General features: G+C 42.0%; 1 protein-coding gene and 1 long non-coding RNA gene across 8 annotated transcripts in view; one reads left to right on the top strand and one right to left on the bottom strand.

The window, feature by feature from the left end:
* The window catches only part of LOC137091666 (sucrase-isomaltase, intestinal-like), a 55,178-nt gene extending 41,923 nt beyond the window's left edge, over nucleotides 1-13,255 (bottom strand). For 2 of the 5 annotated variants that reach the window (XR_010908117.1, XM_067456297.1), the window contains exons 1-14: nucleotides 9,645-10,138; nucleotides 8,783-8,862; nucleotides 8,583-8,703; nucleotides 8,364-8,473; nucleotides 8,124-8,275; nucleotides 7,386-7,557; nucleotides 6,301-6,400; nucleotides 5,998-6,110; nucleotides 4,939-5,064; nucleotides 2,903-3,034; nucleotides 2,624-2,740; nucleotides 2,350-2,463; nucleotides 405-489; nucleotides 197-314 (exon numbers count right to left, since the gene is read on the bottom strand). Coding sequence is in view for 4 of the 5 variants with exons in the window: in XM_067456297.1 (XP_067312398.1) it covers nucleotides 197-314; nucleotides 405-489; nucleotides 2,350-2,463; nucleotides 2,624-2,740; nucleotides 2,903-3,034; nucleotides 4,939-5,064; nucleotides 5,998-6,110; nucleotides 6,301-6,400; nucleotides 7,386-7,557; nucleotides 8,124-8,275; nucleotides 8,364-8,473; nucleotides 8,583-8,703; nucleotides 8,783-8,862; nucleotides 9,645-9,702 (1,598 nt within the window). In the remaining variant the exon portion in view is untranslated. Of the gene's footprint in view, nucleotides 1-196; nucleotides 315-404; nucleotides 490-2,349; nucleotides 2,464-2,623; nucleotides 2,741-2,902; nucleotides 3,035-4,938; nucleotides 5,065-5,997; nucleotides 6,111-6,300; nucleotides 6,401-6,523; nucleotides 6,858-7,385; nucleotides 7,558-8,123; nucleotides 8,276-8,363; nucleotides 8,474-8,582; nucleotides 8,704-8,782; nucleotides 8,863-9,644; nucleotides 10,139-13,237 lie in introns of those variants that run through there. The other 3 variants (XM_067456296.1, XM_067456295.1, XM_067456298.1) reach the window with 3 other exon arrangements.
* On the top strand, nucleotides 8,721-22,619 carry LOC137091667 (uncharacterized). Of its 3 annotated transcripts, none has more exons than XR_010908119.1 (4): nucleotides 8,721-9,460; nucleotides 14,666-15,404; nucleotides 15,521-15,622; nucleotides 21,989-22,619. It is a non-coding gene; the product is annotated as an uncharacterized lncRNA (long non-coding RNA). The 3 variants fall into 3 exon arrangements; XR_010908118.1 differs by lacking the exon at nucleotides 8,721-9,460 and adding an exon at nucleotides 10,140-10,203; XR_010908120.1 differs by lacking the exons at nucleotides 8,721-9,460; nucleotides 21,989-22,619 and adding exons at nucleotides 10,140-10,203; nucleotides 15,728-16,025.
* The last annotated feature ends 4,487 nt before the right edge of the window (nucleotides 22,620-27,106 follow it).

The raw sequence follows: 27,106 nt of genomic DNA, 5'->3' as shown, positions 1-27,106 counted from the left end.
GAGGTGAAGGGACGCTGACGCTGTTAGGTCACATGATAATGACAAGATGGCGGATGTAGTATGTCCGGATTACATTCATACTACACTCATTCATACTAAATAGAACACACTTTTTTAACGGTCGCAAAGGCCGTTGAAATTCAAATTTAGTGCCTACTCACATAGTACGCGATTTTGGACGCAGCCCAGCACTTACTTCTCAGTGGCCAGGACCATAGAGTAGCCATAGAGACTGTGGACATCATAGTGGTTCCCCCAGTTGTGTTTAGCATCCATACACAAGGTCTTACTGTACATCAGGTTATCAAGGATGCCTTTAGAGTCCAATGGAAATCAAGATGTTTACAGATGCCGAGAAAACGCAGATATGAATAAATCTAGCTGTAGATGCATTTCAGACTCACGTGGGGTGAATGGAGGATTGTTGAGTTTGTTATCAGTGCAGCCTTTGATGCTTCCCTTTACGAAATTGGCCACCTCATTCATGTCCTTTGACATAAAAACAAAACAAAAAAAACACTTGATTAGTTCAGCGCTTCCTAATTCGGGCAGCTATGGTTCTTGAGGATAAAGCAAAAACCTCCAGAAATGTCTTTGAAAATCAAACATGGAGATGAAAACAAGGATTGTAGCTGCTTGCACTGCCACATGCTAAACATTCTTTAATTGCCTTGACTCATGAGATGTTACCTCTTACTCTTTAGATGAACAAACGTATTTAAGTTAACTTTAATTTGAGAGAATTAGTGAATTTAACTTAAAAGGTTACTGTGATAGGTTGCTTTATTTATTTAATTTTATTCTTTTTTACAGTGGGGAGGCTTTAAAATGAAGCATTCGTAACCATCTTACTTTCATAACGAGATGTATTTCTGATTCAGAGTATTCAGTGAGACAAATTGTAGAGTAGAACTTGACTTTACCAATCAGGGATTGATTGATTGATTGATTGATTGATTGATTGATTGATTGATTGATTGATTGATTGATTGATTGATTGATTGATTGATTGATTGATTGATTGATTGATTGATTGAGGGAGGTAAAATGTGTTTCTTTGACGCGATGCCTCGACGGGCAGTGTTGGGAAAGTTCACGTTCTACATGAACTAGTTCAAAGTTCAATTCACAAATTTTAAAATGAACTAGTTCAGTTCAAACTACAAAAATTTGAACTAAGTTCCAAAAATGAACTAGTTCATATTTCTTTTTTTCCATATGTTGCTGCGAGCTATTATTTTTCACAATTATTGCCACATCCCATATAGAATCACAGACAGCAATTATTTTATCAGTTTTAACAATGAAGCTATGCGTCAGATTTCATCTTCATATCCAATTTTGAATCCTTATCCAACCAGGGTTGACATTATCATTGAGGGGACAGCATTTCCCCATTGTTGCTTTAATGCTTTGTTGCTGTCCATTCATTCTACACTAGTAGCAGCTGCAGCTTTCAACCCTACAGTACATTCTCAAAAACATGAGGAAAAACGTGCTGCTTGAATGGTCTTTTTTTAAACAGGACAGTAATCATTAAGGTGCAAACGTTTTTCAGTTTTAATCATTTTCCATTGTCCTCATGCTAAAACAGAATATTGGAATCCTGGAAAAAACAGGCAGGTTCAACAAACAAGTTACATGTTAAAACCCGTTTTAGGTTTGCTGTGGATGTAACTGAAGTGCGGATTTTTTTTTTGAAAGCCGGCGGGCAAAGTTTGCACAGAAAAGTGAGATTTCTCCCATTCTCACCGACCTTGTTATAAAATTATTTTAAATGATCATACTCCTTGCAACATGCTGCTGTCGCCTCCATGCCTTTTTTGTTTTGTTTTGATAACGCGTCACGCATGAGGCGGACGGCGGTGCGACACTGGTGGCTGGTGTTGCCAGATTGGGTGTTTTTCCGCTACATATTAAGACCCGTTTACGGTGTGTTTTAGCCGGGATTTCACCTGGAAGGCTCTATAGAAATCTGGCACCCTATTGAACGAAGTTAACCTGAGAGAGCGTGCCGTTCACTGACACCAGAATGAACGAGTTCACAGTAACATTCATCAGGCAGTAATACAGCACATTCAGTTCACGTTTGCCCAAAATATGAACGAGTTCATGAACTATCGTTCAATGAACTCGTTCAGGTACAACACTGTCGACGGGTCAGCAAAAGGGGGACCAACACAATATTAGGTCACAATGTTACGCCTGATCAGTGTATATAGTATTGATTTGGAGACTTGGGTGGAGATCGTAATCAGAACATCATCATCATGACCTTTCGTGACCTGTAATGGTAAATGATCAAGTTTAAAATTTGGTGATTGGTAATGATCTCCGCAGGTTACTTACAATCCAGAGAGCATCGTGCTTGACTTCTTTGTGGAAACGTGAAATTTCATCAACCCACCAATCAATGCAAGACTGGTTAGTGTAGTCAGGAAACAGGGTTTCCCCTGGCCAGACCTGTGACACGAGAGGCGGGAGGAGAATCTGCTCAACTGTCATGAAAAAGGTGTCTTGAATGAATGAATGTCCAACAATTATTAAAACCAAACATCAGCTGTTCTCAATCCCAAACCCTCCTAAGGATGATCCGTTCAGGAGTGTGTTTGGAGGACCGTACCTCTCCCAGCAGAGGCGTTACCCCGTCTGCTTCAGTGACCCAGGCTTTAGCTGCATGACCCCTGTCAAGAGCTCCATAAGGTCCGTTTATCCTTCGACCGGTGGACACGGCAGGATCCTACCAAGAAGAAAATGTTCTGAGATGTTCAACTGGACAAACTCAAGTTCAGCAAGGGGTTGTAATGTATGGCTCCAAACTACTGTCAAACACCCAGAACTAACGTGCCAACCTATAAAACTGCAGCTCAGCATAAATGAAAGCACAATATCAATGGCTCACCAATATGATGATGTATTTCTGCCCCTTGTCATGCATGTAGTCAGCAAACTGAGGGAGCTCCGCAAACTTCACCATATCATATGTGAAGATCTTTTTGTCCTCCATGTAGTCAATATCAGTGTACTGGACATCCTGGAACATAAAATAATGCCTCGTAAAATCTACATCAAATCAGTTTCCTTCTCTCACTCAATATCCCGTTTCACTTCAACGGGTAGTTATGGAAGTTACACTCTTAAACATAAAGAAATGAATGGTTCTTTTACTAAAAGGTTATTTGGGGAAATGGTTCTTCTGTGGTATAGCAGCGAAAACCCGAAGCTTTATTTTTAGGTTGGTAAAGGTCCCCTAAAATCAGAATTGAAGTGTTTTAGCTTTTTGTTTTAACTTTTAGTATGTTAATAATAATAATAATAATTCATTACATTTATATAGCGCTTTTCTAGACACTCAAAGCGCTTTACATATAGAAGGGGGGAATCTCCTCATCAACCACCAATGTGCAGCACCCACCTGGATGATGCGACGGCAGCCATTTTGCGCCAGAAAACTCACCGCACACCAGCTGATTGGTGGAGAGGAGACAGAGTGATTAAGCCAATCAGGATATGGGGATTGTTAGGAGGCCATGATGGACAGAGGCCAGTGGGCAAATTTGGCCAGGATGCCGGGGTTACACCCCTACTCTTTATTGAAGGACATCCTGGGATTTTTAACGACCACAGAGAGTCAGTACCTCGGTTTAACGTCTCATCCGAAGGACGGTGCTCATTGACAGTATAGTGTCCCCATCACTATACTGGGGCGTTAGGACCCACACAGACCACAGGGTGAGCGCCCCCTGCTGGCCTCACTAACACCTCTACCAGCAGCTCCTGGTCTTCCCAGTTGGTCTCCCATTCAGGTACTGACCAGGCTCAGCCCTGCTTAGCTTCAGTGGGAAACCAGTCTTGGGCTACAGGGTGATATGGCTGCTGGATGTTAGCCCTAAGGTTATGAATAAGCTGGTGTGCTCCAAAACGATGACAAAATTCACATTTAGGAGATATAAGCATTCAAAACTTACAGTCTCTCACTTCTGTTAAAATGAATCATGGATTTTAATGATATTATCACAGACTAACCTTCTCATCACATCTTCTGTCCAATCAAATGCTCTCCTGAATCTGAAGCCCCGCCCCCCTACACTATAAACAGATGTTGGCGCTGTAGCTGAAATCGGTTTAGTTGTTCACACATTTGCTTCTATATATTCTATATATACATACTGCCTTCTATATATGCGATAGGAAGAGATTCAGTTTAAATATGAATTCAGTTAAGGTAATTTAAGTGTGGTTTCACGTTAGTTACCGCACATACACCAGAATGTAGACCAGAACCGTTGACGAGAGACATGAGACGCGGATCATATGCGCAGACAACAATCAGACCCATTTAAATACCGCACAGAGTGATGAATTTCAAAGAGATATGGAGGAGATTATGGTAATAATAACTCTGGCTTTAACAAACAGAAAGGTTCTCGTCAAACTGGGATATTAACGAAACGCTATTGGCTGTTTCAAAAAAGGGAGGAGCTTCTATCAGTTCCAGGGGAAATGACGTCAACACATGGAATAATGCTGCGCGTTCACTTCAGTGGGCCTTTAATGTTCTCGTTTCTCTCTATCTGTACTATAACAGTAGGTCCTTTAGAATCAGCCCCTTCAGCCTTCGCGATGGCTAATGCCTCTTCTGCATGCTAACGCTGTAGATTCACTGTTGTGATTTTTCTGGAAGGCTTGACTTTCATCAGCCATAAGCAGATCCCAGAAATGTTCTAATGCTGATGCAATGTCCTGACATGCTAATGCCTTCTTTGTTCAGATTACACCAATCATTGAGCTTCAGTGCTAAACGCTTCTAAATGCATGTGTCTAGGTGAAATGCACATGTGCAGTTATTATTCATCCATTCGTGCTCTCGGTTGTGGCGTTGAAGGACTGGGTGGAATCAAGTTCTGCAGAAGAAAGCACAGACCCTTCTTCACTTACATACGGAAGGCCAGCCTGACGATTTCTCTCCACGACTTTCTTGACTTCGTCCAGGCTGCCGTAGTCCCAGCGAGAGAGCTGGAAGCCCAGAGACCAGTACGGAGGGATGAAAGGCCTGCCGATCAGCTGGAGACACATAAAGCAATGTTAAAGACACTGAACACCACAGCTTGAATCCCTCAGGCTCATCTGGAAGCTTCATCTGGGCCTGTAGGATTCCTCTGCAACTCTCCTCAGGAGCTAATGGCTCTTAGCATTGATGAAGGTAAGAAGGTCATGGCGTGGTCCAGATCAGGGTTTATTTTGCAATAATGACTGACTGCTTATTAGTAATTTATTTAGTAATTTTGTTGTAAGTATATGTCTACATGGTTCTTATAAAGTTTTATTCCAATTTTAATTTATCTCAATACCAGAAAGGAAAAGAGATGTTATGATTTGTCAACTAGCTGAAATAATTGTTGTATTTTTAATGGTTTTAGTTTTAAATTTAGTTTGAGAAAGTTTTATAAGATATACAGTTTTATAAGATACACGTATGCAGTTTAGCCAGAGTTGCATAATAAATGATAATATTTTGTATGATTTTAATTCATAATAGTTTGTAATTTATAATATAAACTTCAGTGGATTTTATACAAAAACATTTGAAGGCCACAAATGAACAGAATCAGAATAAAGCATTTCAGAACATTTTCCAAATATGTTTTTCAATGTAAATTTAATAGAAAATAAACATAATATAAATGTTTATAATTTATTATATAATATTTTTTTGTTTTTAAATAATACATTTACAAATACAAGTATTTTTGTATAATAAAAGCAAGTATTTTGTTAAAGAATACAGAATACAATCTGTAAAATGAATTAATATACAAGTTATCCATTTGATAATTGTATTGTTATTATTTGTATGAGCTTTTTGAAAGCGGAGAAATGACCCTAATCGTTATTGCCAGATGTACTGTCCGTCATGCTGTCTCTAAAATGAAAAAGCATTTCCAAGTGTTCACAGTTTCTCCCACAAGAGTCGCAGGTGTTTCTGTTTCCGCTCACCTGTGTGAACTCGTCCACCACTGCCTCTGGCGTCTCTCCAAGCAGGATGTAGAAGTCCAAAACCCCTCCAATAGTCCGGAAGGTTACGGCCGGAGCCGGCTGGATTGTCACCTCTGCACACCGACAAGAACAGACAGACATAAACAACTGAAAGTCATTTAATAACCAAACCCACAAACACCTCACAATGCACTAAAGATGAGCACAGACATCATAAATCATCTTATTAAAGATCATGACTTTATTCCACGGGAAAGCCATCACAATGACACAGTACACCTGGTCAAGAGAGGGTCTGCTTACCCATCGCATTGCTGTTCATGAGGAAAACACCCATGGATTGGCCGCTGGCGTCTTCCAGACAGGTGAAATATGGGTAGTGGCCGTACAGGTTGTGTGAGCCCTGTGGTAGAAAAAGACATTGAGGTCTTAATGCAAAATATATAATTTTTATATTAAAAAATAGCTTGGCCGCTCTTGTCAATATAACAAAAGAGAATGCACTGCAAAAAAATGCTCTTCTTACTCAGTAATTAGGGGTTCAAGTCTGAAAGGCTGAAACCCTATTGTTATTGTTCATTTTCCCATGATGCATCATTGTCCATCTAAAACTGATCGGGCAGACCAAACCGTAAGTCGTAGAGACTTGAAACTTTCAGGGCTGGTGGTACTCACAACGACTACCTACGCCACCGAGGCACGCCCCGATCGGCCTGACGGGGGCGCTACAGCGATCAAAAGTACGAAACGGCTCATAACTCCTTAACCGTTAGGCGTGGGCTCAAGTGTCTTATATCGTTGGAATCCTTGGCTCGGGGCGGACAAAACGCATGCCTCGGATTGGCTCGCTCTTCAGGCGCCAATTTCGAGAAATGTTGGGTTTTTTGAAAAAACTACTTTTTTAAACTTCTCCCACATCTTTTCCCTGATTGGAAACAAAACACTGTAGAAATGTTCTTTGGAGCGAGACTATAAATAATAAGGAAAAAATAATAATTTTACGATTCATGGTCGCTAAGTGGAACCAAAATGCTCATAGTGTCGAGGGCCAATTTTACGAAAATGACTATAACTTGTGAATGGAAAGAGATATTTTTGCAAAACTTGGGTGACATGTCTATGAGCTCAAACTTTGGTCACTTGAAAAAAATTGCGATGATTGTCCACTTGGTGGCGCTGTAAGAGGAAAAAATGGCATAAAAAATGGCTATAACAACTCTCAACCATTAATCTGATAACAAGTGGCATGCAGTGCCTTTGTCCAGTGTGCCATATAGTAGCCAGGAGATTCTTTGAAAACGTACCTAAAGCTTTGTATTTCACTGAAGAAACTAAGTCACACTGGTGGTGAAAATGTCTGTGCAAATGATCTGAACGTTTCGACTCACGCCGTTGGGGAAAGCATCTCTTGTGAAGATCGGCCAGGTCCTCCAGTTGGTGTCATGGCGGAAGGTCTGATGGACGTGCTCTCCAAGCCCATAGATATTGTGAGAGGGGAGTTTAGCCGAGAGCTGAAGGTACTGATCAGCAAAAACCAGCGGCCCAATGGTTGTGTCAAACCTGAACAAGCAAGAGAGGAAGACATGCTGTAGAGAGGAAGTTTACTCACAGTTCAGTTTGTGGGTGAATGTCATGAAACCTGTCGAGAACATACACACCGACCAAAGGTCATTTTGTAAAGGACCATTTCTAAATGGTATTTAATTTCCTTAAACATCTTAAACATTACATATGTCTTTGTTAAAACATGGGGTTTCTGTTGATTAAACATAATATTGTGTGACAAGGCACCACAAAACTTTTTGAAAATTGGGTTGTGGATTCTTTGCAAAGGACTTTATGAGGAGAATACATTTTGAAATAAATAAATGTTTTAAGTGATTAAATTTAAAAGAGTTTAGGTTGGTTGTACTGTAAACACTACATTGACACTATGTCTGTGCTAATGCCAATGCCATGTAGTATGTCACTTAGCGCATGCCTCTAATATGTGTCTCTTTGGTGCTGAAATGGCCCTTGTATAGTCAAAGAAACTCTCTAAAATGATTCTGTGCTGCATTGTTAGCAAGGCACTAAATTCACAGAGTCAGCATATGACCTTTGTTGTAAAAGGAAGAGCCACTCACAGGAGTTTTTCAGGAGATGTTCTCCAAACTTTCAGTCCAAAGGGCTTCTGGACCAGCTCCAGTCTGTATTTTAGGGGTCCGGTGGGAGGGGTGGAAGGCGCTTTCACATGCTCGTGAGGAACCTCAAACCTGGCTTGCTTTGTATCAGTGATCTGGCCGACAAAGCAAATATAGCACGCCATTATAGAGGTGTTTACACTGATACATGCCTCTGCTATTTGTGTTGGTTTTTAAACAGACCTTAAATCGGAGACGGTTTTCTGTCTGCATTTCAGCGTAGAAGGTCAACTCTTTAATATCAGCTCCAAATAGAGATGGAGCATCCATTCTTGTCAGCTTGGCCTCAATATCTATATCAAAACAAATTGGTAAATTGTTTGCTCTACTTGCTACATGGTCAAACACAAACTTTTCAAAGTTCAATGGAAAGTCGATGATTTGCACAACATCTGAACTCACGTGTGCTGTCAGGCTTGCTTTCGCTGACCACGCTGTAGCCGTGGGTTTTGGAAAAGAAGCACCAGGGGACATTAGCCTCACTCACGGGGCTCCAACAGCAAGCTCTTTCCAAACACTTTTGCTGTAAGGACGCACAGTAAGATTTAGCGAAGAATGAAGGGAGTTTGTATGTATTGTAACCTACATCCGCTGCAGTTTACCTCGGAAGCATTGGGATCTGGGAAACAGTCGACTCTCTCGCCATGTGGAATGTTGGGGCATTCTGGAACAATATCTTGACCTGTCGATCAAGAGACTTTAGTGGAAGAGCTCACATTTGTCTCTGTCCTTGATGAGGCGGCTGACTTTTTTTTTTTCCATTAATAATCTTTTCCTCAGGAGTTGCAGTCCGATGGGACAATATGTTTGCCCTCGGTCCACAACTTCTTTTTCTAAGGTAATAATTTGTGTCTACCATCTCTGTTAAACATTAGACAGGTCATTCCTAACATGGGCTAGTGGATAAAATATTGAACTCCCAATCTTGTAAAGATTGAAATCATATTAGTTATGATTGTCCACGTCTGTTCTAATCCCAAAAGGCTGTTCGTAGAAGCATTAATGTGATCACAAGCGTTTAGAGGGCATGAAAGATATCGATGCATACTGATTTCATCCCAACCACGAGGAACTAAGTGAGGATGACCTACCAGATGGAGCTGGACAAGCTGAAGAACTACAACATCATTATCAGGATGGTTCAAACTCTCTTTCTGGTAACTTTGGTACCACTGTCTTGAACTTATTACTGAACTGCTCATTGTTCCAGCAGGAATCAGGCAATGTAAGCTATGGACACCATCATATCACCCTGAAAGAAATATAATGGGTCTTTCCAGGTAACTAAAACTCTTCATGCCAACTACATAAGTCAGTTCTTCTCTTTCAGAAAGTGGTAGCTGAGGTACGGTGGTATATTTTCAATGAAGCTGGCCATTTAAAACGTCATTACAGTGTCTCAGGCGATCTCCAATTCATGTTAAAATAACATTTATGATGTGAAACATGGAATAATGATCTTACCTGAAGCACTCAAAGCTACGAGAAGACAAAGAGACAGGTAGACAGTCCAGACCGCCATTGTTTCTCAAAGAACACTGAACTCTGCAGAGTTTAAAACAGAATTACACATTAATAATTATTACAAAGTTTACATGGTTCAATGGTGTATTTTTGTGAGACGAACCAGTCCAGTAGATCAATGCCAATGTCTGGAGGTTGCGTTGTGGAGCCCTGGTTAATCTTTTTATATATTGGAGGGGAGTTTGTTTATCAGCAGGTATCCAGCACCTGCTCATGTTCTCACTTCCTGTACAAGCAAGGTTTTTATATAGTTTGTACTTGACCCACTTCTTCTGTAATAAAACTATTATTATGATGTGAAATAATGCTGTTTTATGTGTGTGCTTGGTATTGATACTGAATAGATAGATGAAGTAAATGTTTTATGTATGCGTACATTTATCACACTCTTCATAAATCTTTTTCACAATCATCACAATCTTCATCTCCAATCCTGCTGGAGAACATAATCATCAGGTTTTACACAAACTTCTGGAGCTCAAGCCTTTTGAGTATCTTTGTAAGGAAAGTGGGAAAACCCATATGAATTCTGAGATTCATGTTCATTTTTGTATTTTAATTTTCAGCTTTAACAGCTGACTTTTCTCCATTGAAATAACTATGACACAAGCACAAAGGCCATGTATACAATTTGCCAAATGCAAACTACTCTGTAGTACTTGTACTGTGTCAACAGTTTGTTCTCACAGTGATCTAAAAGTGTAACTTCAAAGCATACTCACTGTTCGCTCAAACTATGGCCATACGGCCATTATGTGAGCTCACCCTAGCTACAAATTTTATTGTATGTGGACTCAAATTTTGGTTGAAAATTAAAGTCGTCATGAAATCAAAATCGATCTTATTTACTTTGTTAGCACATATTGCATAGCCTGACAAGCCAGACCCACATCAAGCCATTGACGGCTCAATCTGAGGGGCGGATAAACGGCTGTCTGTCAAACTCCCTCTGCACGCGATAGGATAGCGCTACAACCAACCAGAGCAACGAAGGTGAAGCAGAGCTCGCTGACAGATTAAACATTCGCCGTAATCCGGTCAGCTAAACTCTGAACACATCTTCTTTTTTGAGGAATGACTTCAGTTCCGTTCTTTGTTCTTTTCTCAGAGAAAAGCTGAACTCAAGTCTTCCAGAGTCGCGTTCAAAGCTGATTTGAAAGACTGCCGCCATTCGCCAGCTTCTGTGTTTACTAGAAGCACGCAAACGCAACTCGGCCGTCGTCATTATGGCCCCGCCCACCGACTCTATACACGATGTGATTGGCCCGTCAAGAGCTTGGCGTTTACAGCTCAGAAGGGTATTGAGAGTTGCTAGATGACACTCGCGGCAAATTAGATTTGCTGCCGCTAGGGGGCGTCTAGATTTCTAGGCTACATATTACAGGTCTCAGGCTGAACAATTAATCTGTGCAAGTTAATACACAGAAAAAAACTGTTTGTCATAGTAATCTTTAATCAAAATCTGAAAAGTTACTTCCAGTCTGGAAACAGCGTTCCTTCTCAGATGATGTCAGTTTGACGGCCTGCGGTTTAAAATGCGTAACCACTCCCCTCTACCATTCACCTGCTATGAGCGAGAGATGGAGAGATGGAGCGCTGAGGTAAAAACTCTGCCCTCTGTTCAATATTCCCGTTTTGTACGTCATATGTCCCAGCACTGAAGAAAACTCACTCGCTACTTCCGGTTCAGTGGGACTTTAAAATTGGGTTGATGTCTAAACATTTGTTTGACTCCAAATACAGCAATACCAGCTTCACTTATTACACACCAGATGGACTTTATTCCTGTCAGACATCTACACAAGTTCTTATTTAGATTAACACAGGTTTAGATGTTCCCGGTGCATGTTGGTCTCCGGCAGGGCTGCCCTTTGTCACCGGTTCTGTTCATAATTTTTATGGACAGAATTTCTAGACGCAGCCAAGGGCCGGAGAGTGTCCGGTTTGGGGACCACGCCATTTCGTCACTGCTCTTTGCAGATGATGTTGTCGTGTTGGCAACCTGAGACCAGGACCTTCAGCATGCACTGGGACGGTTTGCAGCCGAGTGTGAAGCGGCTGGGATGAGAATCAGCACCTCCAAGTCCGAGGCAATGGTTCTCAGTCGGAAAAGGGTGGCTGTCACATGTCTGTCCTGTCTTGTGTGCACATGTGGGTTTGTTAGTTGAGCATGTGCTCCTGTCATTGTCTGACCCCTCCCCCTTGTTATCTGATTAGTGTTGATTTCTCCCACCTGTTCCCTCTTGATTTCTTCCCTTTATAAGCTCCCTGTGTTTGTCAGTCTGGGTCGGATCCTTGTTGTGTAATGTCTGCGTCTCCCAGCCTCCCCGTGATTCCGTTCTGGTATGTTTTTGAGTTTATGTTTTGATTATGTATTTTTGCCCCCTTGTGGATTTTGTTTTGTATATGTTTCTTTTTATAATAAATTATCACTTCTTTTGCACGAGTCCTCGCACCAATAATCACAAGGGAACATGTGACCAGATGATGACCAGATTTAATAGGATATTGTAATAAGATATTAGGTTTTATTAAAATAATCTGTAGGATTATAAAAACACTGAACATTTTGAACTACAGCTTAATTTTGACACACTCAAACATCAAGAATCAGCGTATATGAATCTCAACAATGGTGATATGCTTTGTGCCACTGATATGTTGTGTACGGTGCACCCAGAATGCACCACATCACCGTTATTGAGATTCACACACTGATTCTTGAGGTTTGTGTTTGTCTCTGTAAAGGGGTTTAAAACATCATTATTTAAAACACTCATTGTGCACAGTTTTAGTTTTTTATATATATTGAATCCTCCAGATGTTCTGATTAAAACACTGCTAGATCACATGCTGTAAAAGTCCACGATTTTTATGATCATGGAAAATTAATACCAGAGATTAGACCCTGGGTGAACTTAATTATTAACAAGTAGCTTACATACTGTATCACATTTTCTCTTGCTGTTCTTGCCATAACAAACAGTTATAGCAGCCAGAGAAAAACAAACATTAAAAAGTCAAGGCTAAAGAGTCCAACTAAAGCAAACACTGATCACCATAATGGTGACCAAATTATTACTATCATGCAAACTTGTCCCGTGTCTGCTAGGAAGCTTCCCGTGAAAACTTTATAAGAATGTTTGGAGATAAATTTTTTATAAATTGTTGTGGAAATTCTCAATACAAATATCTGACTTCGCCACTGACAATCAAAACAACTCCCAGTTGTTAATATAAAACTACAGTATCTCGAGGTAATTCCCTTCTCGAATACTTCAAATACAATTCAATACTTAGAGGGAATTCCCCTACCGAAGTAAGGTGACGGCGTCCCGTCGAGAAGCTACTATCATTAACATTAACTCAAACACACATGAGCACACAGGTCTTTAGCATCAATACACTCTCACCATCCTCAGGTGTATGCTGGTCTCTGCAGGATCCTTAATACTAACGTATTACAGCCTCACCCTGAGAACGGAAGAGTCTTTAGTACTTCTATTCCTCAGCTGCACAGCATATATACGTACCTGACACCACTCCAAAGCTGCTCTTTGCTGAAATGAAGTTTTATTCACGGCTGGGAGATCACTGGTCACAACAACCAAAAGAGTCTCCTGAACAGAAAGATGCATGTACAGTACATTTACGTTTTTACAGTTGATTGAAAATCAATCTCACTCAAGCCTTCTTCACTGTGATTGGTTCTGGTGATTGGTTTATAGTGATCTACCGTAATCATATGACTTTTCTATTTGTGTTAAGCACCTTTTTGAGTAAGTCTACATGGTCTTTGACCTGAACATCCTTAGTCTGCATTTTTCTGGAGTTTCGTGTTAAAATAACCCTTTGATCACTTCTGAGGCCATTATCTAAAATATTTCCTCACATTAGCCACATTTCCACTGTCAGGCCAGTGCGATCCAGGGCTTTCACTGGGCCGGCCTGGGCTAATAGCCTCGGACCTGTAGCACCGAGCCAAAAACCATGCTGAGTTAGGGGAAAAAATATTTTCACAAATGTGAGAGCATTGTGTAAGCAGCATGTGAGAAAGACATGAGCTGGAATCAACATTACCTTGACTATATCAGAGTCACCTTGAATTAATGGAGGTTGTTGTTATCAAAATAAGTAAATCATTCACATTCAAACTAAAGAGTCAAATATTCCTTTCATGCAAACGTGTTTCATATCATTTACAAATCTGCTTTATGAATTATGTTTGCAAGCTGTAATTTTTTCAATTGATCATTTATATGCCATATGCAAAGCTTATGGTACATTTCAGTTACAGGACACAAAAATCTATACAAATCCCTTATATAATATTTTAATTATTATATTATATATACCCTTCTGAGCTGTATTCGCCTAACTCTTGCCGGGCCAATCACATCGTGTATAGAGTCGGTGGGCGGGGCCATAATGATGACGGCCGAGTTGCGTTTGCGTGCTTCTAGTAAACACAGAAACTGGCGAACGGCGGTCTTTCGAATCAGCTTTGACCGCGACTCTGGAAGACTTGAGTTAAGCTTTTCTCTGAGAAAAGAACAAAGAACGGCACTGAAGTCATTCTTAAGAAGGGAAGATGTGTTCAGAGTTTAGCCGACCGGATACGGCGAATGTTTAATCTGTCAGCGAGCTCCGCTTCACCTTCGTTGCTCTGGTTGGTGTAGCGCTATCCTATCGCGTGCAGAGGGAGTTTGACAGACAGCCGTTTATCCGTCCCTCAGATTGAGCCGTCAATGGGGAGTTTCCAGACCAAACATCTTGATGTGGGTCTGGCTTGTCAGGCTAATAGACGCTACTAAATGACCCAGACTCTTTACTTGTTTTAGTCCAAAGGAGCACTTATCTTTGTTCAGTTTAAGTCCTCTTTCTTTGAATCTTTTAAACAGTGCTCTCAGTCTAGTCTAATTTTGTTCTTGTTTCATGTCTTTTATTTTGTAATTTATTAGGTGTGTTGGACGTCGGCTGCGGCTGGATGCATCCGATCGGGGAGAGTAGCCGCGTGCAGGAGGGGCTGCAAACAGAGACGCGAAGTCGGACACTTTCTGCTTCCTGCAGTGAAGCTCGTGTTGTGTTTGCAAACTTTAGCACAGCTGAAGTTAAATAAATGCAGTATTTTTCAAATGCACAGATGTATCAGAAGAAATTTGGATTCAATACTTGTCCCAAGAAATCCAGGTGGTGAAACATTATTAGCAATAAAGTTATTGATGGATATATTTTTCACTCTATTTGATGAATGAAGAACTGAATGGAAGGAAAGATGGTATATGAAGTCATATGTGCTCTGTGTTGGAGTACACGAAGCCATGAGGCCATATTTAAATTTGAATAACTATTTTTTCTTTGTAGATACTCAACAAACCCCACATTTCCTTCTGTCTCAAATCCTTGAACAAAATTAAACTATTCTAATTTAATATTTAATTGAAATAATTTGACCTTCTCAGTACATGTGAATGCAAATCTGAATGCATTTCTTTAGCTGGCTCTTTGTTATCCAGCACTGGTGATTCAGATGTTGTTGTTGAGTCTGCACAGTCTGTGTCACCTGTATATGTATCCATATCTGTCTCTTTCGTTTTCAACAGACTTCTCCAATTTCTCCTCAGGATTTGACCATCCTCTGTTCTAGTAGTATAAGATCTTCGGGTCACCTCCTCCAGGACTTTGTCTCCTTTAGTCCAGGTACTACAATCCTCAATTCTTACTGTGTCATTATTGGAGAGTGGATCTAGGCTTTTTGATGCCTTGTCATAATTAGCTTTCTGTCTTGGTTTCATGTGCTTTTGTTTTCTTTTCAGGTCTTTGCTCTGGCTTGGTGTTGATAAGCAAGGAAGTGTGGTTCGTAATCTGTGCCCCATCAGGATTTCTGCAGGAGACGGTTATTCACCAAAACTAACCTGGTAATTTGGCAAAGCTAAATAAGGATCTGATTGATTGTCCACTGATTTAATGAGTAGTAGCTTCACTATGTGTACTCCTTTCTCCGCTTTACCATTTGAATGCAGATATAATGGGTTTGACATCACATGTTGAAACCCATATTCCTCAGCAAACTTCTGAAAGTCCTTGCCAATGTTGGACAGCCCATTATCACTGCACACCCCCTGTGGGTTGCCATGTCTCGCAAAGATGGATTTTATGTGTGCTATCACACAAGCAGCAGATGTATTGGGAAGTAATACATTTTTTTTTCACTCTGATTTCTCAATTATTGTACTTGAACTCTCAATTGCCTACTGTTGTTCTGTCTACTCTGTTTGTCAATTGGCTTTATTGTTGTTTGTTTATTGTAAAGTGTCCTTGAGCTCTGGAAAGGCGCTATATAAATAAAACTTATTATTATTATTATTATTATTATTATTATTATTATTATTATTATTATTAAGCAATGCTATCTCTGGATAGTTTAACAGATAATCTATCACAAGCAAATAGTTTTGTCCATCCAGGAAGAATCAGGCTTAACTTTCTGCCAGGGTTCATCTGGTGGATCAGTGAGGATCATTGGCTTCCTCTGTTGCTTTGCATGATGCTTCAAACAAATATCACAGGTTGACACCATCCTGTTGATATTTGGAAGAGCTTCAGCTACCATGTTCACATGTTGAGTCACATCAGTCTCTGTGGAACTGTCATGTTTTCCAATCTGTTCTACAGCTCTTGACAGAACATCTACCAGTCTATGTACTTTCCTTTAGTGTAAATTAGATCCACGTGATACCTCTGCAGCTGCATCATCAGCTGTTGGATTCTTGGAGACATTTGATTCAAGTTCTTTTCAATGATAGCTATTAATGGCCTGTGATCTGTCTCTGCCACTAATGCCGGCAAGCCGTACACATAGCTGTGCAATCTCTCCGCTCTATACGCTAAACCCAGGCTCTCTTTTTCTATCTGTTCGTACAGACATTGGGACGGAGTCATTGTTCTCGAGACATATTCTCCGCCTGCAGCAGAACTGCCTCTAGTCCGTCTTTAGATGCAACTGTCGATATCTTTGTACTTTATGATGGGTCAAAAACTGTCAACACAGCTCTGTAGTGAGGAGAGACTTCAGATGTCCCAATTCTTGTTCATTGAACTCGCCTTTATCATGTAACAGTTCTCTCAAGTAAGCTGTTTTTGTAGACAGGTTTGATTTGAACTTTTCGACGAAATTGATCATCCCCATCACTCTCAATACAGTCTTTCTGTCTGTGGGTCTGGACATTTTGAGTTTTGCTTATATTTTACTCTTGTCTGGTTCCACACCCCCTTCTGACAGCTTATCTCCAAGGAATGTGATCTCCTTCGCTCCAAACTGACATCTGTCCTTATTCAACTTTAGCCCAAACTTCCTTACTCGCTGTAGGACTTCAATGAGCCTCTTGTAATGTTTGTTGTATTGTGGATCCCCACAACACAATGTCATCCACATAAACACGCACACCCTCCACGCCTTCTATTATGTGTCCCATAGCCCTGTGGAATACTTCAGGAGCTGAGGAAATTCCACACGGCATCCTCAAGAAGGAGTATCAGCCTAAGGGTGTGCTAAATGTACAATACCTCGTGCTGGCCTTATGTAGTTTCAGCTGCCAAAAGCCCTGAGATGCATCCAGTTTCTTAAGAACTTTGCACCTGCCATCTCGCTTAAGATTTCCTCACGTGTCGGAATTTGATAATGTTCTCTCTCAATGTTCGCATTTAAGTCCTTTGGATCCATACACACAAGTAAATCACCGTTTGCTTTTCTCACGGACACCATTGAATTAACCCAATCCATAGGCTCTTCAACTTTTTCTATGACTCACATGGATGTAATTCTTTCCAGCTTTTGCCTCAGCGTTTCACGAAGAGGTGTTGGAACCCGTCTCGGTGCATGAACTACTGGCTGCGCATCTTTTTTCAGCTGTGTTTTGTAGGTGAATGGTAATACTCCAAACCCTTCAAATATATCTGGAAACGGTTTCATTATGTGTTCCACACTGTTCTGTGTTTCTCCGCCATTTATAGTGTTTATTCTTCTTACCAGACCTAGTTCTTCACATGCCTTGTCTCCCAACACAGAATTATGATCACCTGGTCCCACCACGAATATGAGGCGAGGATGTTCTCTGTTTTTCCCTTTTGCCCTAAGTCTGCATGTTCCTTTTGTTGGAATGGTCTGTCCATTATATGCTTTGAGTTGCATTGCTTTCTGACTTGGGACATACTCTGCAAGAATAAAGAAATGTGTTCATTTTCTCGAGGTGGCAAGAACAAGAATAAAGTTAGTTCTGGCCATTACATTCCATAATTCACGAGAAAAGCAGGTAACAGACTATTCCATCTTGCCGCATTAACGCCGCCCCTTTACATTTCTGACCAAACACACAATAGTTCTCGGACACCCACAAGAAAAAAGTTCTGCTCAGACGATGTGTCATGACCAAGCTGCGAGAACTCCCAAACCAGGGCTGCGAGAACTCCCAAACCAGGGCTGCTAGAACTCCCGAACCAGGGTTGCGAGACCTCCCGAACCAGGGCTGCGAGAACTCCCGAACCAGGGCTGCGAGAACTCCCGAACCAGGCCTGCGAGAACTCCCGAACCAGGGCTGCGAGAACTCCCTAACCAGGGCTGCGAGAACTCCCAAACCAGGGTTGCGAGAACTCCCAAACCAGGGCTGCGAGAGCTCCCGAACCAGGCCTGTGAGAACTCCCAAACCAGGACATTTTGAGTTTTGCTTATATTTTACTCTTGTCTGGTTCCACACCCCCTTCTGACAGCTTATCTCCAAGGAATGTATCTCATTATAAATATCTCATTCTCCAAGGAATGAGAACCAGGCCTGCGAGAACTCCCGAACCAGGGCTGCGAGAACTCCCAAACCAGGGCTGCGAGAACTCCCAAACCAGGGCTGCGAGAACTCCCAAACCAGGGTTGCGAGAACTCCCGAACCAGGGTTGCGAGAACTCCCGAACCAGGGCTGCGAGAACTCCCAAACCAGGGCTGCGAGAACTCCCAAACCAGGACTGCGAGAACTCCCGAACCAGGCCTGCGAGAACTCCCGAACCAGAGCTGCGAGAACTCCCAAACCAGGGCTGCGAGAACTCCCAAACCAGGACTGCGAGAACTCCCGAACCAGGCCTGCGAGAACTCCCGAACCAGGGCTGCGAGAACTCCCTAACCAGGGCTGCGAGAACTCACAAACCAGGGTTGCGAGAACTCCCAAACCAGGGTTGCGAGAACTCCCAAACCAGGGCTGCGAGAACTCCCAAACCAGTGCTATGAGAACTCCCAAACCAGGGCTGCGAGAACTCCCGAACCAGGGTTGCGAGAACTCCCGAACCAGGGCTGCGAGAACTCCCGAACCAGGGCTGCGAGAACTCCCGAACCAGGGCTGCGAGAACTCCCGAACCAGGGCTGCGAGAACTCCCGAACCAGGGCTGCGAGAACTCCCGAACCAGGGCTGGAGAACTCCCTAACCAGGGCTGCGAGAACTCCCGAACCAGGCCTGCGAGAACTCCCGAACCAGGGCTGCGAGAACTCCCGAACCAGGCCTGCGAGAACTCCCGAACCAGGGCTGCGAGAACTCCCGAACCAGGGCTGCGAGAACTCCCGAACCAGGGCTGCGAGAACTCCCGAACCAGGCCTGCGAGAACTCCCGAACCAGGGCTGCGAGAACTCCCAAACCAGGCCTGTGAGAAATCCTAAACCAGGGTTGCGAGAACTCCCAAACCAGGGTTGCGAGAACTCCCAAACCAGGGCTGCGAGAACTCCCGAACCAGGCCTGCGAGAACTCCCAAACCAGGGCTGCAAAAACAAAATGACTTTAGGGAGCGAGAACTTTTTTCTCTGTTCTTGTGGCGTATGTAACAGCCTTCATACATGGCTTGGTTTTTCATTGCTCTTACCACTTGTTCCAAAATCAGATTGACTTTTGCTCCTGTGTCTAGCTTGAGCAATCCATTTATTCATTTACTGTTAATCCATTTATTTCCAGAGCAGTCATCCACTTGTCCTGTGCAACACTATTCACATCATTCTGTCTTGTTCTTTCCTGACTGATCTCTGTCTGCTGTAGCTTTCCAACGAAGAATGTTTCACCGAGGGCTGTTTCTTCCACTGCATGCACATGCGCTCTTTGACTTTATTTGCCCTTGGAAAAGCATTGCTTTGCCAAATGATTCTGTCCTTTACATTTGGACCAGACTTTGCCATAGGCTGGGCATTGCTTTGGCGGGTGTCTTTTGCCACATCTCTTAGAGTTAAACATTTATTTCTCCATTTGCTGTCTCAGTTTACTCATTCGTTATTTCTGCATCTTCTCTGTTACTGTAGCTACAGCTGAACTGTCACTTCCGCTCATCTTTGTGTTGTTCTCAAAGGTTTTAGCACTCTGAAGAGCTATCTCACTGGCATGACATATCCGCGCCGCTTCGTCCAAGGATAGCTCTGTGTCTCTCAAGAGCCTCTTCCTCACTTTTTATCATTGATGCCAAACGCAATTTGGTCACGGATCATTGAATCTCACAACAGTCCGAGATAGCATGTCCCATCTTTCAACTTTAAATCCATTAAGAAGCTGTCAAAAGTCTCTACTTGTTGTTGTAGACGAGTGAAAAACCTTTCGAAAGTCTGGTTCTTTTTCGGTGAGCAGTGTGAATTGAACTTTTTAATGAACACATCGAATTTGCCTTTGTCTTCAGCCCTTTCGAACAACAGCATGTTAAACTATCAGTGTTGGTGATCATCATCACTCCTGGTACCATGTAATCCACTAATCCAATAAAGAAACAATTTAGTAGCAAACTTATCTTTCATTATCTTCCAAGTTGAGTGCAGGAACAGCAACAGCACATCTAGGGTGCGTCTCAATCAGCTCCCTAGTTCAGTTGCCAGGGCACTGATCAGGGAGTCAGCCCATTGACTTATGCCCTGATCAGTGCCCTGACTAGTGAACTAGGGAGCTGATTGAGACGCAGGGCTAGTAATAGTGACTCTCAGTGTGCATACTCTACAGGTAAGTGTAAGGCTACTGACACCTAGTGGTTAGTTTCGGTACTCACATCTACAAATACACTATTACTACATGTATTTCATCTATAGCGGTTGTAAATTTCCCTTTCTTTTTTTTGCAATAGTTAATTTTATATTAATACATGTTTCTTTTCAGGACTCTAAAGGCTCTCCACAGTCTCTGGACTCCATAAGAACGGTCAAAAGCTGAACGTGATTTGATTATTTTGCCAAATAAGCTTTGATCCTGCTGAGGCATATTGCATTCACGTTAGAAATGACCAAGATAATAAGTCATTAATAAACCGAGCTCTGGTTTTCTGAATTAATGACTTATCTCGGTAATTCATAAAAATGTATTTGTTTTTCATGCAGAATGACTTTACTGACCTTGATTTCAAATCCAAATATGCCTTTATCCGGGACAAAGCTATAAGAGAGCATGTAGATGTGAATTTGAGAACCAGAAAATTAAATATTCGTACTTGTACGCTAAATTTTACACTCACAGCTCCAATGTTAAAGCCTGTAAAATAAAAATCTTAACTGGAATCATGAGATTTGCACTCGCAGAAAATAGTCACAAACCTGTATTCTAAAGTTGAAGCTGCAGAGAAATATTTACAAATGCGCATTCAAAGAAGTCATTTTATTGGTTGGTACCTAGCCAATGATGTGCTGTTGTTATCTTACTGTTATCTGTAAGATTATGTAGATAAATTGTTTATTTAACTCATTTAAGTTATTTTAAGAAACATTTTTTGTGGCTCAAATGAAATAAGTTTATAGTACTGATATGCTCACATTAATAACATAGTAAATATTAAACTCTTCACGCTGTCTTGATTGTCTGTTAGACTGCATTTCAGAGCGGTGTTATTCTGTAGTGCAACAGAATAGAGAGCGGGAGAGATACTGTACAATCAACGTCTTTATTGCGGTCTCAAAACTCTGGCCAGTTGATAATAACTAGAATATCTAAATCAACTGCAGGCGGTCGATCCTTTTCCTATTTAGCTCCTAAACTCTGGAATAGTCTTCCTAGCATTGTTCGGGAAGCAGACACACTCTGTCAGTTTAAATCTAGACTAAAAACACATCTCTTTACTATGGCATACACACAGAACATTTTTAACTTTCATTATTCAGATCAATTGACTGATTGTTCGGCTGCATTAACTAGGTCAGCCGGAACCGGGAACACTTCCCATAACACCTGATGTACTCGTTACATCATAAAAAGAGTGGCATCTACGCTAATGTTAGTCTCTCTGTTTATCCCGAGGTTTATCCCGGATCTGGGCCCTGTCCGGATCGGATGGTGGACCTGCCTGGACATGACCAGCTCATCCTGGAGTGTCTGCTGAGCCGTGTCAAATGGTGTCTCCTCCGAATTTTCCTCACTGGCACGACATGCTCAAAACCCGTCTTCGGCGCAATAACTCCGATCTTTCATGTATTCATACTCTTGTGTAATCGACGCCCCATCCTCAATAAACCCGTCTCTTGCGTGATACCCAAAATTTTGAATAATCCGATCTAATATGATTTCTGACCTGTAAGGTGTCCAGAATAATAATCTTACACGGTGAGTTAATAGGCCAGAGGAGAACTGAGTCTGGTTTCTCCAAGGTTTATTTTTCTCCATCATGCCCTGATGGAGTTTTGGTTCCTTTGGTCACCTTTGGCTTGGCTTGCTCAGTTGGGGACACTAACATTATGATCCAATTTTAGTTATTCAACTAAATATACAAATAAAATGTATTAATTATGTCATATTTGATTCTATAAACTATCCAAATCAAACTAGCCAAATCAAATTCTGTTGCAATATCGTCCAGTCTGACACTGTGAAGCTGCTTTGAAACAATCGTCATTGTAAAAGCGCTATATAAATAAAGTTGATTGATATAGGACTTGATTAATGCTAATTCCCATTGTGAACTCATGTTTACATTTGAAAGAGTTTTGTATCTTGGTCTGGTATTTAAGGAGATGTTTCAGAAGGGTCAAGGCGCGATTCTGTAACCACATCAGCCCATAATGCTATACATTATATATATCCTATTTCCTTGAGGGAAGGTATTCGTTTGGTACTCTTTATTTCAGAGCATTTGGTGTTATGTATCTATTATCTTTGAACTGATTATGTAATTGGCATCATACATTTACCTGTGCGTGGGAAACCTTGGCATGACTAAACCAAAGCTACTATCAGAAGATGATGGTCAACTTATATCTGTAGTAGTGGTCATGACCTCTGATTAGAGACAGTTATTTTAATTCAGGGGGACACAGATCTTTGGGGACTAAGGCCCCGTCCACACGAAGCCAGAGCTTTTCGTATCCAATCTTTTTTTCCCTCGTTTCAAGAAATATCTGCGTCCACACAAGAGCTATGAAAACGACTCAAACGATGTAGTATGCCAGGCCAGTGTGTGGCGTTGTAATTCTGCCACAGAAATACACTAATAATGGAGAAGAAGAGTTATGGATAGAAGGGGTAAAGCAATGGTTGGAAATGAGGCACAATCTCACGATAAAATAACATTTGCTACTTAACAGATGTGTTTTATTAACGCCTACACCGACCCCGACCCTAAACCTAACGCTACAATAATGCAGATACGGTCATTAAATGAGGCGATATTGATGTGCACATGCCGTGCCCGTAGTTATATCCCTTTAGTCTTTACCGTGCTGGACGTAGTGATGACATCACCGGTGCGCTAAATATACGGATTGGCCGTACACACGAAAACGCAAGATTGTCGTTTTCAGATTTATCCGCTCTGGGACCCGGTTTCAAAAAATAACGAATTCATGCTTTCAAAACGCTGGATCCGTGTGGCCGAAACGCTGATACGGTACAAAATGTATACGTTTACAGCTAAACGCGTCTCCGTGTGGACGGGGCCTAAATATAATACTTTCAGAGAAAGCAAGCATGAGAGCACTCTAAAACAGCAGTCAATTACTTCTGTTTAGTGACTGGCAAGTTTGTGACCCTGGGTCTGCATGATGAACAAGGACGCCGCGCGACTCTGAGAACATAAGGAATGTTTTTGGTAATGCTTTAGATTACAGCCCGGAAAGTACTGCGTAAGTAAAGCAAATCTACGGTGTACCTTTCAGTAATTCTAGTGTACTATAAAGTAAGTATGTGTAGTTATAAGGGAACAATATGCAATATTTGGGGAATAAAGGGGTAACTATCAGGAGAAGTAACTAATAATTGATACTGTGTTTTTTAATTAAGGGGTAATTATCTGTGTAGTAATTATCCAGGGTACGTATGAATTTACAGGCCGTAAACTAAAGCTTGAGCCTTTGCCCCTTTGAAAGTGAAAGTGGCCTTTTCGATTGCACCTCAGTGCTCCACTCCACTAGAACCCTTAAGCTGTGCTACCTGGCACCAAGATTTTAGCAGCAGATCCTATGAGTCCTGTAAGTTGCGAGGTTGGGCCTCCATGGATCGGACTTGTTTGTTCGGCTCACTTTTGATAGATACTGACCACTGCAGACCGGGAACAGCCCACAAGAGCTGCAGTTTTGGAGATGCTCTGACCCAGTCGTCTAGCCGTCACAATCTGGCCAAACTCGCTCAAATCCTTACGCTTGCCCATTTCTCCTGCTTCACACACATCAACTCTGAGGACTAAATGTTCACTTGCTGCCTAATATATCCCACCCACTAACAGGAGCCGCGATGAAGAGATCATCTGTGTTTTATTCACTTCGTAATGTTCTGGCTGATTGGTGTATATACACATTAGTTTTTATTATTGTGTGAGTTCTTGTCTGACATACTCTAAATGGTAAATGGACTGCGTTTATATAGCGCTTTTAACAGACCCTATGGCCATCCAAAGCGCTTTACATTTTGCCTCACATTCACTCATTCACACACCGACCGCGATGTCAGCCATGTAAGGCACCGTCCAGCTCGTCGGGAGCAGCTGGGGTTAGGTGTCCTGCTCATGGACACCTCGACACTTGGTCAGGTGGAACCGGGGATTGAACCACCAACCTTCTGGTTTGTAGACAACCTAGATGAACCACTGAGCCACTGCCGCCCCAATCTTCAGCATATCATAACGTCACGTGACGGAAACAACATGTCATTTAACAAAGGAATTTATTTTACATTTCAAGTGTCACAAAAGTGTATGAATGACATTCCAGTGGTGTGACAAAACATCTGCTGATCATACGCAGGTAATTAATCATGTGGCAGGAAGTGTTTCTAATGCATCATGAGAACGTTAGACAGACAACCACGAGAAGATTTAACAGCACCAGTATCATCAGATATCAGTTTGGCTTTTGTGTGTGTGTGTGTGTGTGTGTGTGTGTGTGTGTGTGTGTGTGTGTGTGTGTGTGTGTGTGTGTGTGTGTGTGTGTGTGTGTGTGTGTGTGTGTGTGTGTGTGTGTGTGTGTGTGTGTGTGTGTGTGTGTGTGTTCTATAGGAGAATCTCATCTAATGAAACAGTCGCTCAACACGCGTCTCTAAAGTCAACATGAAATGATCTTCACATCCTCAGCTCCAGTCAAATGCCTTTATCCACTTAAACTCCACGAACCCTGTACAGGAATGACATCCTCATGAATATACTTTCCATTTTAAATGTCTGTGGAGGAGCTCTGACCTGATATGTGGCTCCATGTGAAAGCTCAGAGTCTCTACTTCCTGGAGATATGCTTCACTTTGGCATTTTGTTTTACACACAGTAATGTATTTACACTAAATTACTCTGATGTCATTTCCGCCTGGATTTGGCCGACCCAAACTGAAAAGCCTCTCATACACACATACACTGGTCTAGGTTCAACATGGTGGTGTCATTTTACAGGAAACCCTTTAAAGTTACATAAGACTAATTTTAAATTCTAATTATAAATTCATTTGTGAAAGTGTGTAACTCAGGCCCTGTGTGCTCTAGGACCCTGCAGACACGTTGGGCTGCTTCCAGCATGTATAATTAATATAATGACACTGGGATAGTGCATTTATATCACTGTATATGGTGGTGGAGGGGGGTCTTCCCTTCAGACCCATTTGAATAAATCTGGCATATAACATGACACAGACAAACTTCTCTATTCCACTATTTTCTGGAGTTTAGTGGAAGCAGCCCAAAGTGTCTGCAGGGTCCTAGAGCACACAGGGCCTGAGTTACACACTTTCACAAATGAATTTATAAAAATAAAAAGCGCCTAATTTTTTGTTGTTGTTGTTGTTTTTGGGGGTATTACAGCTTAGACAACATATACTTATATGTTTATCACTTTTAGCAGTGTGTTATGTAACTTTAAAGGGGGGGTGAAATGCTGTTTCCTGCACACTGAGCTTTCCTCTGTTAAAGACTTGGATTCCCATCCTAAACATAGACAAAGTTTCAAACACTAATGTTGGGCGTCTGATGGAGTATTTCTGTGTCAAAAATACTCCTTCCGGTTTCTCACAAGTTTCGGAGAGTTTTTTTCGAGTATGGGTCGGCTTGACGTTAATAGAGCGGAAGGTCCTTGTATGGGCCGTACGGGCTCTTCTCCCGGTAGGGTGTGTGTGCGCGTGACTAGAGCGAGAGAGGAAACGCACGCCCATACACACTCTCAGCTGCAGATCCAGTCCTCCGTGAACACTTCTGTCGTTATAGTCCGCGCCGCGCTCCACTTTATTCCTATGGGTGACGTCGAGCGACTTCAGCGCTTCAGCACAGCATTCTGGGAAGGCAGCGCTGCATTTGAACCGATTTGAACGCAGAAATGACGGGAAGCTTCACAACATCGCTTCAGTCGCGTCTCAAAGTGGATCTCCACGGTCACTGCTGTCAGGACTTCACCAAATCATACCAAAGAAGTGTGTTTCTGACGGAGCGGTCCCAGCGATAAAGGTTCGGTCCTGCTTTGGAAGCAGCCGGTGAGTTAAACTGCTTCAGATGTCTGTGCTGTCGGCTATCGTCGCGTGAGTAAACATCAGTAAACGACACGATCGCGTGCTTCGTCAGTCAAATGCGCTAACGGACTCCATTGCTGTTCTCTGTATAACGTTACACTAGTCTGACGTGCAAAACCGTTCTGCTTGCTCCTGCTAAGGTTTAGTCGCATACAATAGTCCATAAACCGAATCATGTCCTCATAAACTGCGAGTAAACACACACAAATGTTGACAGGCCACTAAATACAGTCCATACCACAGAGACGGACGTCCTGCTGCTGCTGCTTCTCCTGTTCAGTTTATTTCAGCCTCTGGATGATTCTGGATCATTATCTGTATTAGCTGAGATCGATAGCGATGGGCTTCTCCACGCTTGAGGACGTCACCGCTTTGTGTGCGCTCGTCATTCTTTAGCTCCGCCCACACGATACGCCTCGTCATTCTTTAGCTCCGCCCACACGATAC

Source organism: Pseudorasbora parva, chromosome 10 (genome assembly GCF_024679245.1).
Source record: "Pseudorasbora parva isolate DD20220531a chromosome 10, ASM2467924v1, whole genome shotgun sequence".
NCBI lineage: Eukaryota > Metazoa > Chordata > Actinopteri > Cypriniformes > Gobionidae > Pseudorasbora > Pseudorasbora parva.
The sequence above is the reverse complement of the archived record's forward strand: the minus strand, read 5'-3'. Positions and strand labels throughout refer to the sequence as shown.